The sequence below is a fragment of the Haliotis rubra genome, unplaced genomic scaffold, assembly GCF_003918875.1.
Source record: "Haliotis rubra isolate DU_JTF1 unplaced genomic scaffold, ASM391887v1 Scf294, whole genome shotgun sequence".
Classification (NCBI taxonomy): Eukaryota; Metazoa; Mollusca; class Gastropoda; order Lepetellida; family Haliotidae; genus Haliotis; species Haliotis rubra.
This window is the reverse complement of record NW_025766962.1, coordinates 755,441-775,592: the sequence shown is the minus strand read 5'-3', so window position 1 is coordinate 775,592 and position 20,152 is coordinate 755,441. Positions and strand designations below refer to the sequence as shown.

At 43.0% G+C, this 20,152-nt stretch overlaps 1 protein-coding gene across 1 annotated transcript in view; it reads right to left on the bottom strand.

The window, feature by feature from the left end:
- LOC124282177 (eukaryotic translation initiation factor 5B-like) overlaps positions 1-20,152 on the bottom strand; it is a 114,983-nt gene that overhangs the window by 77,195 nt on the left and 17,636 nt on the right. Inside the window, 5 exon segments of the mRNA XM_046718142.1 lie at positions 15,615-15,797; positions 16,699-16,803; positions 16,805-16,831; positions 17,918-18,059; positions 19,702-19,769. Of these exon segments, the coding sequence (XP_046574098.1) occupies positions 15,615-15,797; positions 16,699-16,803; positions 16,805-16,831; positions 17,918-18,059; positions 19,702-19,769 (525 nt within the window).

Genomic DNA, 20,152 nt, shown 5'->3' with positions numbered 1-20,152 from the left:
AGTGAGTGAGTGAGTGAGAGTGAGTGAGTGAGTGAGTGAGTGAGTGAGTGAGTGAGTGAGTGAGTGAGTGAGTGAGTGAGTGAGTGAGTGAGTGAGTGAGTGAGTGAGTGAGTGAGTGAGTGAGTGAGAGGGGAAGAAAGTAGGGAGCAACACAGCATAATGATCTATACCATCTGGTGGAGGATGAATGGATATTTCAAGTTCAGGTTTTGAGATTTCTTTTAAATGTATGAAGATCCAAATAGTCATTGACTGCATTTACTGTTTGAAATTACACAAAAACCCTGCCTGAGTGTGTTACATGACATCCGATGACACTGTCCCACTACACTGACTACATACATGGTCCACCTGTTGATCAGCTGATGCCGAGTAACTGCCTGCCCATAACCACTACATACCATATTTCCTCTGGTACAGTGTACTCGCGTTCTTCAAAAAAACTTCTGTATCAAAATACACAGTTTAATCTTGTTATTACATTATATGCAGAAAAATACATGAGCAAAAATGTTTTTCGTGAAGATTTATATATATTTGTTACAAACCTACATGATAACGATTAATCCCTTACACCAGAAATTCTGGAGAAAATTCTTGCTGGCCCACTGACCCAGGGTAAGTAAACACGTAAATGGGCTGCTCAATTGTGGAGGAAAGGAATATATGTAGTAATTTTTCAGTTTCAAACAAAGTTCATCAAATAATATCTCACTGAATTAAGTTCTGTTTCCAATGAATATACAAGTCCTAAAACATGCTATTTTCAAGGCTGTTTTAAGGATCCCACATCCCTCCTTAAAACCTCTTTCACCTGTGTTCTCTGTTGTTATCAGTCAGTGAGTGAGTTGGGTTTTACGTTGCTTTCAGCAATATTCCAGCAAAATTACGACGGGGAAACACCAGAAATGGGCTTCATATATTGTACCCATGTGGGGAATCAAACCCAGGCCTTCTGGGTGACGTGCGACTACTTTAACCACTAGGCTACCCAACCGCCCCCTGTTGTTATTAACATAATCATTATGGTAACTGTGTCCCTGTGAAACCAGCACACCTTCACAACAAACTGCCTGTTTTTCTAGGCACAAAACATACTGAAGAGATTTACTCTTAAAGCCACAAGATTAACCTGCCCATCCTTTCACTGAAGGCAGAGGGTATTACAAAGAGGTGATCAGCTGTTAGAGTGGACAGATTTAATAACGTTCCACCATCTCGCCATTGATGCACCTGTTTGCACACTCACGTCACACAAAGAGGAGACCATGTCTATAAACTCAAGAGATTAACCCTTCAAACCCCTGCCCCAAGTGCTTTGTGTTCATCTGTTGCTCAAGCCCTTGCTTAAAATACTTGCGGCTTCAAAAAGGTGAGCATCATGCTTGATATTCATCAGCTTAGACTTAACAACAGTCACAGACAATTATCATGCCCTTTACACACAAGCGCTTTAGAAAATGTTTTAACAAGAAAAACTTCAAAAATAATTGCCAAGCACCCAATTTTTATTTTATTTTTCATGTTAAATTTAATCCCCTTTTCGCTTTCCCTGAACAATGCAACCATTCAGCCTCTACAAGAGAAAGCTGGAACCCCCCCCTAGGGTGTTTGTTGCTCACAGAGATTCTCTATCTACATGTAACCTGGATATGCAGAATAATGAGGAGGGTATTTCTACACTGACAGGAGTGACAGACACAGGCCCTGAGCACTAGTGGTGGTCCGATTAATTAAAATAATCGAAGATTGGTCGCAGTGACTATACGACCAAGCAATCGATCATGTTTTCTCATAATCAAACACAAACAATTCTGGAACACTTGTTTTCATTGACAATATATTTCACAAAGGTTGGTTTTGTCTGTTACATTTCATAAGCACTACAAGCTCGTTCAAAGTCATGATTGAATATATCTTAAAGACTAAGAAATTTATGTTCCTTACATACTTGTCATCCTTTAAAGATATGAAATTTTGCACCAAAACCCCAAAGAACTACGGGTTTTTTCCTTTTTGAGCATTAACAAAAATAATTTCTTCACAGAGAGGAGTGAAAGACACAGGCCCTGACCACAGGTGTGTCTACACAGAGAGGAGCGGCGGACACATGCCTGACCACAGGTGTGTCTACAAAGAGAGGAGGACACAGGCCCTAACCACAGGTGTGTCTACACAGAGAGGAGTGGAGGACACAGGCCTGACCACAGGTGTGTCTACACAGAGAGTGGAGGACACAGGCCCCTGACACAGGTGTGTCTACACAGAGAGGGAGGACACAGGCCTGACCTCACCACAGGTGTGTCTACACAGAGAGGAGTGGCAGACACATGCCTGACCACAGGTGTGTCTACACAGAGAGGAGTGGAGGACACAGGTCCTCACCACAGGTGTGTCTACACAGAGAGGAGTGGCAGACACTTGCCTGACCACAGGTGTGTCTACACAGAGAGGAGAGGCGGACACAGGTCCTCACCACAGGTGTGTCTACACAGAGAGAAGTGGCGGACACAGGTCCTCACCACAGGTGTGTCCACACAGAGAGGAGTGGAGGACACAGGCCCTGACAACAGGTGTGTCTACACAGAGAGGAGTGGAGGACACAGAGAGCCTGACACAGGCACAGGTGTGTGTCTACACAGAGAGGAGTGGAGGACACAGGCCCTGACCACAGGTGTGTCTACACAGAGAGGAGTGGAGGACACAGGCCCTGACCACAGGTGTGTCTACACAGAGAGGAGTGGAGGACACAAGCCTGACCACAGGTGTGTCTACACAGAGAGGAGTGGAGGACACATGCCTGACCACAGGTGTGTCTACACAGAGAGGTGTCTAGTGGAGGACACATGCCCTGACCACAGGTGTGTCTCTACAGAGAGAGGACACATGCCTGACCACAGGTGTGTCTACACAGAGAGGAGTGGAGGACACATGCCCTGACCACAGGTGTGTCTACACACCACAGAGTGTCTAGGAGGAGTGGAGGACACATGCCTGACCACAGGTGTGTCTACACAGAGAGGAGTGGAGTGGAGGACACAAGCCTGACCACAGGTGTGTCTACACAGAGAGGAGTGGAGGACACATGCCTGACCACAGGTGTGTCTACACAGAGAGGAGTGGAGGACACATGCCCTGACCACAGGTGTGTCTACACAGAGAGGAGTGGTGGACACATGCCTGACCACAGGTGTGTCTACACAGACAGGAGTGGAGGACACATGCCCTGACCACAGGTGTGTTCTACACAGAGAGGAGTGGAGGACACAAGCCCTGACCACAGGTGTGTCTACACAGAGAGGAGTGGAGGACACAGGCCTGACCACAGGTGTGTCTACACAGAGAGGAGTGGAAGACACATGCCTGACCACAGGTGTGTCTACACAGAGAGGAGTGGAAGACACAGGCCCTGACCACAGGTGTGTCTACACAGAGAGGAGTGGAAGACACAGGCCTGACCACAGGTGTGTCTACACAGAGAGGAGTGGAGTGGAGACACAGGCCCCACTGACCACAGGTGTGTCTACACAGAGAGGAGTGGAGGACACATGCCTGACCACAGGTGTGTCTACACAGAGAGGAGGACACATGGACACATGCCTGACCACAGGTGTGTCTACACAGAGAGAGGAGTGGAGGACACAGGCCCTGACCACAGGTGTGTCTACACAGAGAGGAGTGGAGGACACATGCCCTGACACATGCCTGACCACAGGTGTGTCTACACAGAGAGGAGTGGAGGACACATGCCCTGACCACAGGTGTGTCTACACAGAGAGGAGTGGAGGACACAGGCCCTGACCACAGGTGTGTCTACACAGAGAGGAGTGGAGGACACATGCCTGACCACAGGTGTGTCTACACAGAGAGGAGTGGAGGACACAGGCCCTGACCACAGGTGTGTCTACACAGAGAGGAGTGGAGGACACATGCCTGACCACAGGTGTGTCTACACAGAGAGGAGTGGAGGACACATGCCTGACCACAGGTGTGTCTACACAGAGAGGAGTGGAGGACACATGCCTGACCACAGGTGTGTCTACACAGAGAGGAGTGGAGGACACATGCCTGACCACAGGTGTGTCTACACAGAGAGGAGTGGTGGACACATGCCTGACCACAGGTGTGTCTACACAGAGAGGAGTGGAGGACACATGCCTGACCACAGGTGTGTCTACACAGAGAGGAGTGGAGGACACAAGCCTGACCACAGGTGTGTCTACACAGAGAGGAGTGGAGGACACATGCCTGACCACAGGTGTGTCTACACAGAGAGGAGTGGAGGACACATGCCTGACCACAGGTGTGTCTACACAGAGAGGAGTGGAGGACACATGCCCACAGAGACCACAGGTGTGTCTACACAGAGAGGAGTGGAGGACACAAGCCTGACCACAGGTGTGTCTACACAGAGAGAGGAGTGGAGGACACATGCCCTGACCACAGGTGTGTCTACACAGAGAGGAGTGGAGGACACATGCCTGACCACAGGTGTGTCTACACAGAGAGGAGTGGAGGACACAAGCCTGACCACAGGTGTGTCTACACAGAGAGGAGTGGAGGACACATAGCCCTGACCACAGGTGTGTCTACACAGAGAGGAGTGGAGGACACAAGCCCTGACCACAGGTGTGTCTACACAGAGAGGAGTGGAGGACACAAGCCCTGACCACAGGTGTGTCTACACAGAGAGGAGTGGAGGACACAGGCCCTGACCACAGGTGTGTCTACACAGAGAGGAGTGGAGGACACATGCCCTGACCACAGGTGTGTCTACACAGAGAGGAGTGGAGGACACAAGCCTGACCACAGGTGTGTCTACACAGAGAGGAGTGGAGGACACATGGTGATGATGAATGAATCAAACCACAACTATTTCAGTCAGAGCCAAGATGAATGGAGGAAGAATGTTTCCCAGCTCACTGCCCGGCAGTACAGCAGGCTGATTAGTGGGAGATAATTGGCCTTCCAGATGCCTGCTGGCTTCCTGTGGGGATGTGGAGCCTTGCCATTCACACATCACATGGGTACTTACACAGGTAGTGCACAGTGCATACCTTACATAGGTACCATACAGTGCACACCTTACACAGGTACAATACAGTGCACAACTTACAGGTACCATACAGTCCACATACTGAACAGGTACCATACAGTGCACACCTGACACAGGTACCATGCAGTGCACATACTGAACAGGTACCATGCAGTGCACACCTTACACAGGTACCATACAGTCCACACCTTACACAGGTACCATACAGTGCACACCTTACACAGGTACCATACAGTGCACATACTGAACAGGTACCATACAGTCCACACCTTACACAGGTACCATACAGTCCACACCTTACACAGGTACCATACAGAGCACACCTTACACAGGTGCACACCTTACCATACAGTGCACACCTTACACAGGTACCATACAGTCCACACCTTACACAGGTACCATACAGTCCACACCTTACACAGGTACCATACAGTGCACACACACTTGCACACACAGGTACCATACAGTGCACACCTTACACAGGTACCATACAGTGCACACCTTACACAGGTACCATACAGTGCACACCTTACACAGGTACCATACAGTGCACACCTTACACAGGTACCATACAGTGCACACCTTACACAGGTACCATACAGTGCACACCTTACACAGGTACCATACAGTGCACACCTTACACAGGTACCATACAGTGCACACCTTACACAGGTACCATACAGTCCACACCTTACACAGGTACCATACAGTCCACACCTTACACAGGTACCATACAGTCCACACCTTACACAGGTACCATACAGTGCACACCTTACACAGGTACCATACAGTGCACACCTTACACAGGTACCATACAGTGCCACACACCTTACACAGGTACCATACAGTGCACACCTTACACAGGTACCATACAGTGCACACCTTACACAGGTACCATACAGTGCACACCTTACACAGGTACCATACAGTGCACACCTTACACAGGTACCATACAGTGCACACCTTACACACAGGTACCATACAGTGCACACCTTACACCTTACACAGGTACCATACAGTCCACACCTTACACAGGTACCATACAGTGCACACCTTACACAGGTACCATACAGTGCACACCTTACACAGGTACCATACAGTGCACACCTTACACAGGTACCATACAGTGCACACCTTACACAGGTACCATACAGTACACCTTACACACCATACAGTCCACACCTTACACAGGTACCATACAGTCCACACCTTACACAGGTACCATACAGTCCACACCTTACACAGGTACCATACAGCCACAGAGCACACACCTTACACAGGTACCATACAGAGCACACCTTACACAGGTACCATACAGTCCACACCTTACACAGGTACCATACAGTGCACACCTTACACAGGTACCATACAGAGCACACCTTACACAGGTACCATACAGAGCACACCTTACACAGGTACCATACAGTCCACACCTTACACAGGTTCCATACAGTGCACACCTTACACAGGTACCATACAGTCCACACCTTACACAGGTACCATACAGTCCACACCTTACACAGGTTTGCATTCCCTTCTTATGGTTGATTTCCATCAAGATGCTGAACAACAATTCTTCATAACCATTCCACTAACACCTCAACATTGAGGTGTTACAACCATTCTTCATAACCATTCCACTAACACCTCAACATTGAGGTGTTACAACCATTCTTCATAACCATTCCACTAGCGCCTCAACATTGAGGTGTTACAACCTTCTTCATAACCATTCCACTAACACCTCAACATTGAGGTGTTACAATCATTCTTCATAACCATTCCACTAGCACCTCAACATTGAGGTGTTACAACCATTCTTCATTAATGCACATGGTGCACATTTTCATTCATACATATCTGTAATTAGCTTCCATATCACATACACAGCAAGTCATAAAAGCTTTTGTCATCACAGTACATTCACAAGGAATTAGCATAACGTTTATCCCATCATGCATCACAAGCAGCTGGTGTCAGCACAGATATGACAGGGAATGACGCTGACTGCAACAGCAGCATATTCATCACATGGACAACCACTGGCCTGTGCATGCAGCAGTCACACATGCATATTAATTAAATGATGCCGCTATTACGGTTATGAATAATTCCTTCTGATCTTCCATGAGTTGGTCCTGTACTAGTACTATACCGTACTGAACCTAATAAGTTGTGGGACTGTAGAGACTCGCTGTTGACACGACATATATACAATTCAACAAAAGTCATATGAAAAAATATATTCTTTAACTCTTGACTGAACTTGCAACTTCTTCCTCTATCTCTTTGAACCAGTTCTTGAGGTCATCAACATCTGGTGTTATGACATTTATTATAAGCTCAGAGTCAAAGGGTAGAAAGAAAAAAAACATGGAAGTTCAGAATATATGGACAGTGGCAGAGCCTTTTAATCTTCTTGACAAAATGAATTTTACTTGACTCAGGTTTCAGACTTGTGGCAAAAGTCACAGACTGTGAAAATAAAGAATGCAGGGATATACAAGATGCGAATTCCTGCGTCCTATACACATAAAAATTGACAATGGACGCAACAAAATTAATTAGCGCGTCCACAGGGATGCAGATAAAATCCAAATAATTTTTGTACAAACTTTGATAAAGTAACAATAAGTTGTCACTGAGTCTGCTACTAGCCGGGTTAATGTTATCATTTGAAATTTAATGACTGTAACAATGTGATGATCATGATACAATAACAGTTACCAAATTGCAACAATATTATAACACAGTATTAATAATAATATTTAGGTGTCTGGGACACCCATTTTGTAGTCCAGGACCCCTGAAAATTAAGAATATGAGTCCCAGGGACCCTCAAATACAGGACTCAAGGTAAATCCGTGAGAATGATTATCTTATTTACAGGTGCAAACAAGGAAACTTCTATTGTGATGACTACCGTTCCGTAAGCATGTCACCAGTCAGGTGCCCCCCCCAACAGCTGTTTCGCAACATCACCAACTAATGTCATGATGCTTCAGTTTATTAATAATTAACATTGTTGTGCAGGGATATTGGCAGCTTTCCAACCAACAGTTACTGCATTATCGCTAATGACAGGATATTGTTATAACAACCTTTCTTCTACCATGCTTTATTGAAACAGCAGATTGACGAAGAGCTGATAACATGAATGAATTCTCCTGCTGTTCAGGCCTGTCTAAACATGCCGACTGGTCCCCCTCTCCATTCATACATCTCCCACACTCCCTCTCGCTCATTCATAGACAGACAGACGTTGCCATGGAAACAGAATCAGCAGTTTGCCATTCAACTCTGGTCTTGCTTATAACACCGGAGTTTTCATTAGTATTCCATTAGTTTATCAGGGGCCCCGAACGGGTTTGGTTTTGTACAAAGGTTGAAAATCTCTTCAGCTATACATCTTGGCATTACAGGAGACAAATGTTATGCTTCTATGTATTCTATATCTCTGTTACAATTTGCAACCTTAAAGGTAAGACATCATAAATCCTTGCTATTTGGGATGAGATTTTATGAAAAATTGTGTCAAACTTTCATAAACACTGAATTAATGCTACCAATTTCAAATGCATGAGTGCAACAAAGGGAGGCTTCTTGACTCGTGTGCATCACTTCCTGGCAGTCTCTGGTGTATCGTGAGTCCATGGAACTGACAAGGAGAAAGACAAGGTACATCTCGGTCATCTGCGTGCAAGTTTCAACTGTCTCAGTATGGTGTTATACAAAGTAACTTTGCAATGACAATCTTTTGAGAACTAATACCAGTACATGTCACAGTAAAAACGACAAGTCACACAAACGTTTCTCTAAATCTGCATATTCATGGCAGTTACCTAAGTAAATATAAAGTAATCTGCATTTATTACAAACACGCTTATAATGGAGAAGGACCAACTTTATCAATGAACAGCTTCTTTATTCACTTGGCAGAAGTTTGTCCTTCTCTGACTCTCCAACTTCTAAGAAGTTTTGCCACTCACAGAAGTTACGCTTATAATGAGCTGACAGATTTCAATAATTTGTTTTTGGTTTCGTCCACTTGTTGTGTATTTAATTCAAAAGGCATACTAGAAAGTATAACCCAAAAAAGTATAATGAGCGGTTCCTTTGAGTTTGTTATAAGTATAGTTTATAGAGGATACTAAACGACCTTCCGTGTAATACCATATTTATTAAACGAGTTAATGATTTGGTATCAAACAAGCAAAAGCGATTTTGATGCTAAATCTTTCACGAGTTTAATAAAAATGGTATTTCACGGAAGTGAGTTTAGTATTCTGTTTATTACTCTGCAACATAAATTGATAGAAATTGCCTACAGTGTGATAACTTTCAACTTTCCACGAGTCAAGCAAGGTCTAATACCATTGTGACAGAGGCATTTGCATTGTGATCTTATATCTGTAACCATTATGATGTCATATGTCTAGCGGTATAACACTAGTGTAATATTGCCGTAAAAATATTACACTGCAGTATATTCCACGGGCGAGTAATAAAATGTATTTCTAACCATAATGGCTGAGGTTTTTCAGATTGAGTTGAGTAGAATACACGCTTTCAACTGTTTTCCTTAATGTTTTCCTTAATATGCCAATGTATTTAACCCCGTGCTCTGGGCTTGTTTCAGTCTTGTTGAGACAGAATGTTTTAAAGGAGAATGATTAAAAAATAGTTTTAAAAGCACCAATGCAATGCACTTAAGTTTGACTTTGTAGTTTTTGCTTTTGCATAAACATAGACAAATCAGTGAGAAAACATTACCTTACAATGTTTACAGTGTTTACTTTACAATGTACTCACAGGTTTCACACATTCACCTCCGTAAATACACAAATACTGAATTCAATTCTCATAAATACATATGTGTAAATAATTTCATGCAGTGATTATTTAGCCATTACAACAAATCTAAAAGCCAAAAACAGATGACAACACAAACACCAGTTCGGCACAATAACGCAACATCATCCCTCTCCATGGCCAGCCAATCAGGAGACAGTTGTCTGTTACCAGGTATGGAATAAGTCATTATTCGGTTATGGAATTAACACCAAATGCCTTGGTTAGCAAATCAAATGCTTCAGATCTTATTTCGCAATAATATATATTGCATTGGACTGAATGCAGAGAGTGAGTGACTTCAGATAAATCTTGTACAGTAACTCAGACACAGGATGTCACAGTGGCAGAACAGCCCCATGTGATGGAAGTCATGCACGTAGCACTTCGCTTAGACTCGTTACCATGGATATGGTGCTGACAAACCTTGAATCAAAACAGACTCAAACACATGCTCAATCATTCCCGGGGTGGTGGGGTAGCTTAATGGTTCAAGCGTTGGCTCATCACGCTGAAGACCTGGGTTCGATTCCCCACGTGGATACAATGTTTGAAGCCCATTATTGGTGCCCCACTGTGATATTGCTGGAATATTACCAAAAGTGGCGTAAAACTAAACTCATTCATTCACTCCCTCCTTCATTTCGGCAGCCAGGTGTATGTATCTCTGTGAGGTAGACGTCGGTGTGTTTAATGGCTGGGCCACCGTGGTTGGTGTTCAGGAGCTATCACACCATACCTTGGTCTACCTCACAGGTGGGACCCATTACATACTGAGTGAAGGTCCCCCAACACAGACTGTGCTGATACTTTTGACACCTGTCAGACAATAACTGCTCATTTCCCTCACATTTATGCTCATATCATGAAATGTATCAGTGTCAAATCATGTGTTTCTGCACTTGTCCTAGGCCTAACACAGACTGTCAGAACTGTCAGGAGTTGTAACCCACATGCCCACAGTATGCCCACAGTTTACAATAGTCGGAAGCCTTTCTATTTGCACCTATTCAGATGAACGAAAAATTGTGTGTTAATAAAAGTGTAATTTCACTGTTTCAAGAGGAGAATTAAATTAGCCCAAAATACAAGGTCAACAAGTACTGAGGTACACAAGTCATCCTCGTTATCTCATCATAAATACCGTTCCTTGTATATTTAGACTTAGGTTCATAATGTATAACTGCAAAATACTCAAAATCCATTTCTGAATGAGACTGATGAGTAATTCAGTCTTTTATATTGCTGGAATATTGCTAAAAGTGGTGTAAAACTAAACTCACTTACTCAATCCTTACTACAAATCCCAATGGAGTTCCTTCCTAAATGAAATCAACAGGTTCAGAAAGTTTCCAGATCAGCATCATAAGTACATGGCACAAAGTTCATTTGTATCTAACAGCAATGTTTGTAACAGATTGTGTTTTTGAATGGTATTCCAGTTATATGATGGGGTGTCAGCTTGACGAGGGAGGAACGATGGCAGTGGTACAGGTCTTAACTGTTTACTATTTTGGTGAAACTCAAGGTGCTGACAAACCCAGAAATATAATCAAGGCAAACAGGATTCAAACCCAAGGAAAACAACACTGCACAACAAATTATACAACGGTGCCACTTGGGTACCCAGCACAAACATTGTCTGGAAGTAGATTTTTCTGAAAACATGATTTACAAATGAGTCAGTTGATCAGGTTTAAGCTATGTAAAACCCATGAAAGAAAAAAATATGGACTGTCTGTCCAAAGCGAATTAATCCTCTAAGTGCCTGAATTATTTCCTTGCCAACTGTAAAAAAATCTGAGCTTACTGATGACAACTGGAGACACCAGCTCATAAATCTATTGTCGAAAACCACTCCTGACATCATCGTCATTAATTATTCATAACACACTGCTGTGAACTGCTTTGCAAATGAAAAAACAATGGAACAGTTGACTAGCCATCACCATGAAGCTGAACTTTAAAACATTCAGTGAGAATGACAGAAACCATATTTGTACCAATTAATATTCTGCTGATGGTGGTCAACCCTGTCTGCAGACCTAGTTAAATGTCCCTTAAGTTGAAAAAATCTCTAAAACATCTAAAAGATGTACTTTCAACATCTATCAAAAGCAACGATTATTTCTCTCAAAAACAAACTCAGTGTGCAACATCCGTCATAGTTATTGTGGCTTTGCTGCCATTTGCAAACTGTGCAAGATCTACAGGTAAAGGGAGGTAACACTTATCTCCCACTGCCCTCCCTGGTCAAAGGGACGTAACTCTTTGTAATTTCAAACCCCTCCATGCTTATGTTTTGTTCTTGAACGTGTATCAGAGCTACTATCAATAAGTACCACATAGTGGATAGAATAATAAACTAACATAACGAAAGTCAGTAACTGGATTTTTTACTTTATGCAGCATTTTTCGACAAGATGCTAACATGTATTCTCCTTGCGTATCTTGTCTAACACAGCATTTACACTACAAGTCATCAACAAGGTATAAACTCAATAACGACACCTGTTGTACATTCAAATAATCAGTAGATGGTGCCATGAAGTGGCCTCTTGGGTGCTTAATACAGGACTGACTGACTGAGTTTGGTTTTACGCCGCTTTTAGCAATATTCCAGCAACATCACAGCAGGGGACACCAGAAATGGGCTTCACACATTTGTACCCATGTGGAGATTCGAACCCGGGTCTTCGGCGTGACGAGCCAACGCTTTAACCATTAGGCTACCTCACCGCCCCTCTTAAAACAGGAACATATTGCATTACATTCATAATGTTTTAAGTCAGTATAGACTGTATCGTAGTTGGGCGCAGTCCTGCGTGATATACTGTAGGGGTACCTAATGACCACAATGTTTACATCCACAACTACATGGTACATCACTATACAGCCTGACAGTTTCAAACCATACTGCAATATATTATATTCTCCCTTGTTAACTCCCTTGTATCCATAGCTACAACACCATGGCAACTGACCATGCTGGCTTTGACATGGTAATGTTTACTTTAGTATGAAGGAAATAGGTCCTGCATGTACAACCGATTTACCACAATACACATATAGCTATACTGCAATATATCACAATACACATATAGCTATACTGCAATATATCACAATACAATATTTTTGCCAATACACAGCTGAAGAAGCTGACAATAATTCAAGCAGTTTACCTACATTCCACATATGTTTGGGATGATGCATTCTGTTCTCAAAGGTGGAAGCATCTGTTGACTATGTTGTACAAACTACACACATATACAGAGATGGATTCGGGGCAACACTGTAGACTACGATGTAGGGGATGGTGTTGGACCATTCTAATTTTGATTATATGACCAATTTCAAATGCATATTTCAAGTGTACCATTTGATGCCATGAGACAACAAAATGTTTTCATAAGTGACACAGGGGCGGATCCATAGGAGGGTGCAGGGGTGCACATCCCCTTTTCTCACCCGAACATTTTTTCCCTGAGGAGCATTTCCCCCTAACCATTGGATTTCATGACTTATGTGCACCAGCCACGTCTCCAAAATCCTGGATCCGCCCATGTGACAAAATCCCTTGAGAGCAGTTCTGAATCTGGAGAGAGAGGCCAGACATAGCCAAGTCAAGCACACAATGACCACATACACTCCTTCCAACAACTAATCTGTTATTCCTTGATGAAGAGGATGGTTATAGTTTCCAGTCACTGGACAGGATTGCCTGCAAGTCCGTGGCTAGTAGAATTTACAAAGGGCATGTGGATCATAATGAGCAGCTGGAATGTTCATTATAATGAAAACAAGACCACGATTTTATCTCATCACACATTATACTTGGTTAGTAAATATACCAACCCAAAACAAAAATCTCAGTCCAGTTTTCAGTAAATGTCACATTCATGTAAGTCAACAGCTGGTAGATGTGTAACACTATTAAAACATCAACAAGATCACCATGCATCAGCAATGAGGTGAAATGGGGTTCTGTTGCCTGCACTGTGTGTGTACATGAGTGCGTGCGTGTGCGTGTACGCATGATCTTGTGTGTATGTATCTGTGGAAGACTGTTTTATTCCCTTAATGCCAAGCTCAGTGTAACACAAAGTACCATTTTCTAACAACCTTTGTATGATAGCAACGAGGTAATCACACCACTGACCAAGGCAGACGCTCTATCCACTACACCATGGATCAACACCATGAAGCATGTCATAATATTGCCTTGCTTCCAGAGGTGAGGTGAGATTGGATTTAACGTTGTGCTTGAGAATATTTCGCTCATATGACGTGCATGCGTGTGTATGTGTTTGTGCGGCTGCTTGTACTAGCCCAGACTTAAAGGTCACATGCAACCAAAAAATCAAACATAATTAAAACACAATTATCACTTATTCATGACATATAATATACATTGCTGGTTATGACAAAAACATATAAACAAAATTATAAGCGTACAATCGCAAATCAAAAGTGCAATATTGTTTACTTCGGTTTACTTCCCAAGAAACGAAGCAGCCGGGATACCGAACCCAGTCAGAGCGGGTGGGTGTGCACTCAAGTGTAACGGCTGGTTCATTTGCAGATGCCCTGATGGGTCATTGTGTGTGTATATATAGAGATGTTGGGTTTTGTAGATACATGCTCATTTTTTGTGTATAACATTTTGCAATCAACAGACATCATAACATGTCATGTGTTCAAGTATCACACCTGCCTGTCTGTGTAATTACATAATGTGACAGAGACCGAACTCGGGCCATAAATCAATGCATTTTGTTTATGGTGTATAGCCTGATTGGTGTTAAGTTCAAATTGCATGTGGTCAGTGATAGCAGCTGTGTATTGAATATTGTCATTAGCAGACAGGCAGGCAGACACACAGGTGTCAATAAAACAAGACATTGAGTTTAGTCTGTGACAACGACATATCTATATCACAGTTGGAAATTCTGTCAACGCTAAATAATGGCATTGCTTTTAAGTATCGAACTGAGAAAGTGACTCGGTAAGAAGAACGTGTGGTGAAATAGACAAATAAAATTATATAAACAGTTAATTTACTGTCATAACATATAAAAAGCTCGCGCCTGTGAGATATCAACAAAACATTAGAAAAATAGCTCACACCAAAGTCTTCACCGAGCATTCACCGGACAACCGCTTCCAAGCTGCACGAACCTACTTCACTGCGCACGTGCTATAAGCGCAGCCCAGCTGTTGAAACCCGTTTTCCCCAGAAAAGTCGGGGGAAAATTAGTGAAACGTTTGAACTCCGATTTTTGCGCGTTTTTTTCATCGCGTTATTTTTCAACTTTATAAGTTGAATTTGCATTTTTGACGATTTGTTTCGGTAAGTCCATACCGAAAGGTATCAGAATCTGCAAAGTTGTGTTTTACGTTGCATGTGACCTTTAAGCTGGTTTTATAGTGCTAGCCCACTGAGATACCATGCCGCAGTGAAGCATGAATACCCCACTCAGACACATTATACTGACTCCGAGCCGACCAGTCCTTGTTGTACCCAAAATGCAGAGCGCCAGGCAGGGACCAACAATTACCATATTTTAACGTGTTTTGGTATGACATGACCGGGGATCGAACCCGTGACCATCCACTCTCCGGGCGGACGCTCTAACCACTACACCACGGAGATGGTCCCTTGCTTCCAGATGCCAATAAACTAGGAGAGATACAACGTCTGCCTTACCTCCATCACAGTCGCATGTAGGGCTTCACTGTACGCCACTCTCTCTGCCAACACCGTCTGCGACATCTCACAGATGAGGGCGATGAGGTTGCCCATGCCGTCACCGCTGTGGGCAGAAGTTGGCACCATGGAGATGTATTCTGATGGATCTTTGTTGTCGAAGAATAATGTCGCGTTCAAACCCTGCAAGCAACCGACAGCTGAACATGAGAACATGAACACACAAAACACTGCTTACAAATGTCATTCTTTCAAGACATGCTACTTCTGAGTCATCTTCCATTACAAGAATCAGTTCTGATTGATGCTGAGTAGAATTAGTTGAATTCTGAACAAAAACAAACTTGTTAATTAAAAAATACACAAAGCAACACATTATTCCTCAAACAGGATATTTGTTTGTGGGTTAACATTTTGCCTATCTGTCTGGACCAGACAATCTGGTGACAGCAATCCTTGCCATGGGGGCATATGACATACTACCAACCATGGGCCCGACAGGGTCCAATGACTGATGAATTTGGTCATCTCTTACAATCAGCCTAGTTCCTTCTAGACCTGTTCTAGATGGACATGCACATGCTAACTGCAAATCTAACATTACACATCCAGATGGAAAATACACTCAAATGATCTTATATATAAAAATCCTTTCCTCATGAATCCATGTTCAATATCAGAATCCTGTGTGCATCATTATTGAAGGAGGATATCCCAGTGAACCCACTTGAACAAAACTTGTGCAAGTACAGAATTCTTCAGCTTCAGCATCAAACCAAGATTTTACACATACTTCAAACACCGAGGCCTTGGCAGACAAATTGGAGTGAGTGAGTGAGTGAGTGAGTTGGGCTTCATGCCGCTTTTAACAATATTCCAGCAATATCACACTAGAAATTGGCTCCACACATTGTACCTATGTGGGGAATCGAACCCGGGTCTTTGGTGTGACGAGCGAACGCTTTAACCACTAGGCTACCCCACCGCCCAGACAAACTGGAGAATGCTTTTGTTCAAAACTGGTCTTTCTTTATTTGTTCATATTTCATTAAGGCCTATATAAATCCTTATAAACTGCACATACCTGTTCAGCCATCTGCACTATCACTTGGTTCATCCTCTCATCAAACTCGCTGCGTGTGTGGGCTGTCAGTTTCTTCAGCACATTCTGGACATCGCTGCCGGGGGCCAGCCTTCCACTGGTACAGGCGGTCAATCTGGACAACATCGTCAACAAACAAATCATATTGAACCAAGACGTAAATACACAATCCCTATGTTACCAACCTCTCTTTGGGTTGATTACAAGAAGGAAGTAATACAAATTCAGAGAATGCTGTTCACATATTTCTTTAGGCATATTTCATATCCGGGATGCTTCACTACAGTATCAGAATCATATTTTATGGCACAACTTCAAAGAATGTGCGAGTACTATTTTACTTGACCAAAGGGGGGATAACTCATGATCATACCTAGCCTTTCCAACTGTCCCAGATTTATTCATATGAAACAGTTACCACAGCCACCCAATACCCACTTTAGAGGTCAAGTGAAATGTGATTAAACACTGTGTTCAATATTATTGCACTTATACAGCAGTGTGCATGCTGCTGGTTAACATGGACACTGCCACTAAGAACTGTAGTGAGTGAGTGAGTGACTTTAGTTTTACACCACACTCAGCAATGTCCAGCTATATGGTGGCGGTCTGTAAATAATCGAGTGTGGACCAGACAATCCAGTGATCAACAGCATGAGCATCGACCTGCGCAATTGGGAACCGATGACATGTGTCAACGAAAAGTCAGCGAGCCTGACCAACCGATCCCCTTAGTCGCCTCTTACGACAAGCATAGTCGGTATACAGACTGTACTGACCAGTCCCGGTTTTAACCGCTGAGCACCAGGCAGGGTGACAACAAGTAGTACATTACTTCAATAACTTCTAGTGCCAAAGATGGAACCACCGACCAACCTCTCAGGCAGATGGTCTCACATCGAGAAGCTAATTCATACACAAATGTAAATGTGTAACTGAGCACTCCCAAACCACAAGGCCAAGGAGTGAGTGAGTGAGTGAGTATGGTTTTACGCCGCTTTTTTAGCAATATTCCAGCAATATCACAGCAGGGGACATCAGGAATGGGCTCCACACATTGTACCCATGTGGGGAATCAAACCCAGGCCCTTGGCATGACTAGCAAATGCTTTTACCACTAGGCCACCCTACCTCCCCAACCACCACCACCCCCACTTCAGAGCTGCTTGATACAGAATCAGGAAGCTGTTGTGGAACCTACCTTATTTAAGGCAATTATAAACGGTGTATCCTTGTCCTTGAGAAGGTTGATGGATTCTATAGTCTGAGGTTCTAGGCCATGCATGATGTCGACGACAAGGATGGCAATATCACATAGAGAGGAGCCACGGGATCGCAGGTTGCTGGAAGGGAGAGCAGACAGGTAGACACGAGGCTTATCAAGGGGCTCGTGGGGACCATCCTATAGTCATATACATCCTCTCATCCTGAAGCTGGATACTCATCTGTCAGTGATGGTGCACAGAATTATCTCCAAACTTCCTAATGTGAACACAACCTCTATCTATGTAAATATTCATTCACTCATATGTAAGAAAACAACTTCTGGTCTGTCAAGTATTTCACATACTAGATCAAGTTTCTAATATACGGAATGAGGCAAGTGTGAGGTACGAGGCATGTGGCTAGTGTTTTACAAATTTCACGATTTTATATAAAAAATAATAATAGTGAGCTGATTCTTAATATATATGGCAGCAAGGCAAAGCTGAGGAGTCAGTCACAACAACAGCTGGATGGGAGAAGATAGAGAGATGAGAATGAATTGTGTGAATGTATGTCTGAACAACTGACTGAATGAATGTGTATACCTGAAGGTCTAAATGAAATGTGTGAATGAATGAATGAATGAATGAATGAGGTGAAGTGAGGTGAAATAGGGTTTAATGTCGTACTTGAGATTATTTCTCTCATATGACAATGTGCATGTATGTGCATGCACAGCTACAGATAATTTCTTGGGTCATTGAGTTATGCACTCGTTTGTGTTCATCTCAATTGGGTATCCAAATTTTCCTTTGAGTAACCAAATAAACTGTACCCACCTCTCTCAAACCCAATTGGGTATTTTGCCATTTTACATTAATGCAAAAATATATTAAAGTTTAAATATTGGTTTACGTGTTTGTTAGTTATATTTGATCTGTAATATGAGAAACGATAAGAAAGACTGCAAGTTGCCAAGTTCAGGTGCTGAAATAGAACCTCTCATTGTACCTCAGTTAACCTATCTATTTTTGTTTGCATTTAAGATCAAATTTATTGAGTATTTTACAAAAATTCAAGCATACTTGTAAGCAATCGACTTAATAGGAATTAGTTTTCACACAAATATTCACGTAATTTATGCAGATACGCCACTTATCTGTACCTCCGTGTATGTGTGACTGCTTGTACTTGCCCAGACTTGTGCTGGTGTTATAGTGCCGCAGTTGAGCATGAATACCCCACTCAGACACATAATACTGACTCCGAGCTGACCAGTCCTTAATGTACCCATAAACGCAGAGTGCCAGGCAGGCACCAACAAGTACCATATTTTAATGTCTTTTGGTATGACACGACCAGGGATCGAACACGCGACCTTCTATAACCACTACACCACGGAGGCGGTGAATGATTCAATGAACGAATGAATGTCTCAATGGATGCATGTATGGATGGATGGATGGATGGATGGATAGATCTGTGCAGTGGAGTGGGGCAAAAACCAGAGAACATACCACACAATGGGCAACCTTTTACGAAGAGCGAATAATATATAACCATTGTCATCCTCACTTTCTCGGTTACACCAACTGAACATAAGAAACATTCCAGAAGTCAAAACAATAAACCTGCAAGTATTGTTCACAGTTTTGGGGGTTCTGGGTGTATGGTTTCAAATAGAAATTTACATCTGGTTTGCAGATCCAACATACTAGTATTACTACAGAGATGGATGTGAAGCCCCCAGATGAAGCAGGTTGAAGTTGGTGATCTCACCTGAAAGACTCGTGGCCGGGAGTGTCAATGATGAGGAGACCTGGCACCTTGAGTGGCTGCTTCTGAAACTGCACACGGGATGAACATCAGTTAGTGGACACCAAATACTCTGAAATAGCTGTCAGGAAACCCATTTCTCCTGGAGAGATTGAATTACAAGATAGAACACCTCACAGGAACAAGAAGATGCAGTTACCATCAGGATATTAATTGTATGTCAGGTTGTCCACACTGTCACATGTGTTGAATACAATGTTCAGTTCTACAAATCCGCGAATATAGCTGTGAAACAACTGCGAATGTTGCTTAATCCCAATTTTAATCATGATCATTCATCTCTTTACTTTTCAGGTACATCTGGATACAATGAAACACGATCAACATGCCACAAACTACCCAACTACTACACCACCGACCACCAAATGATATCCGTCATTAAGGTGGAAGACAC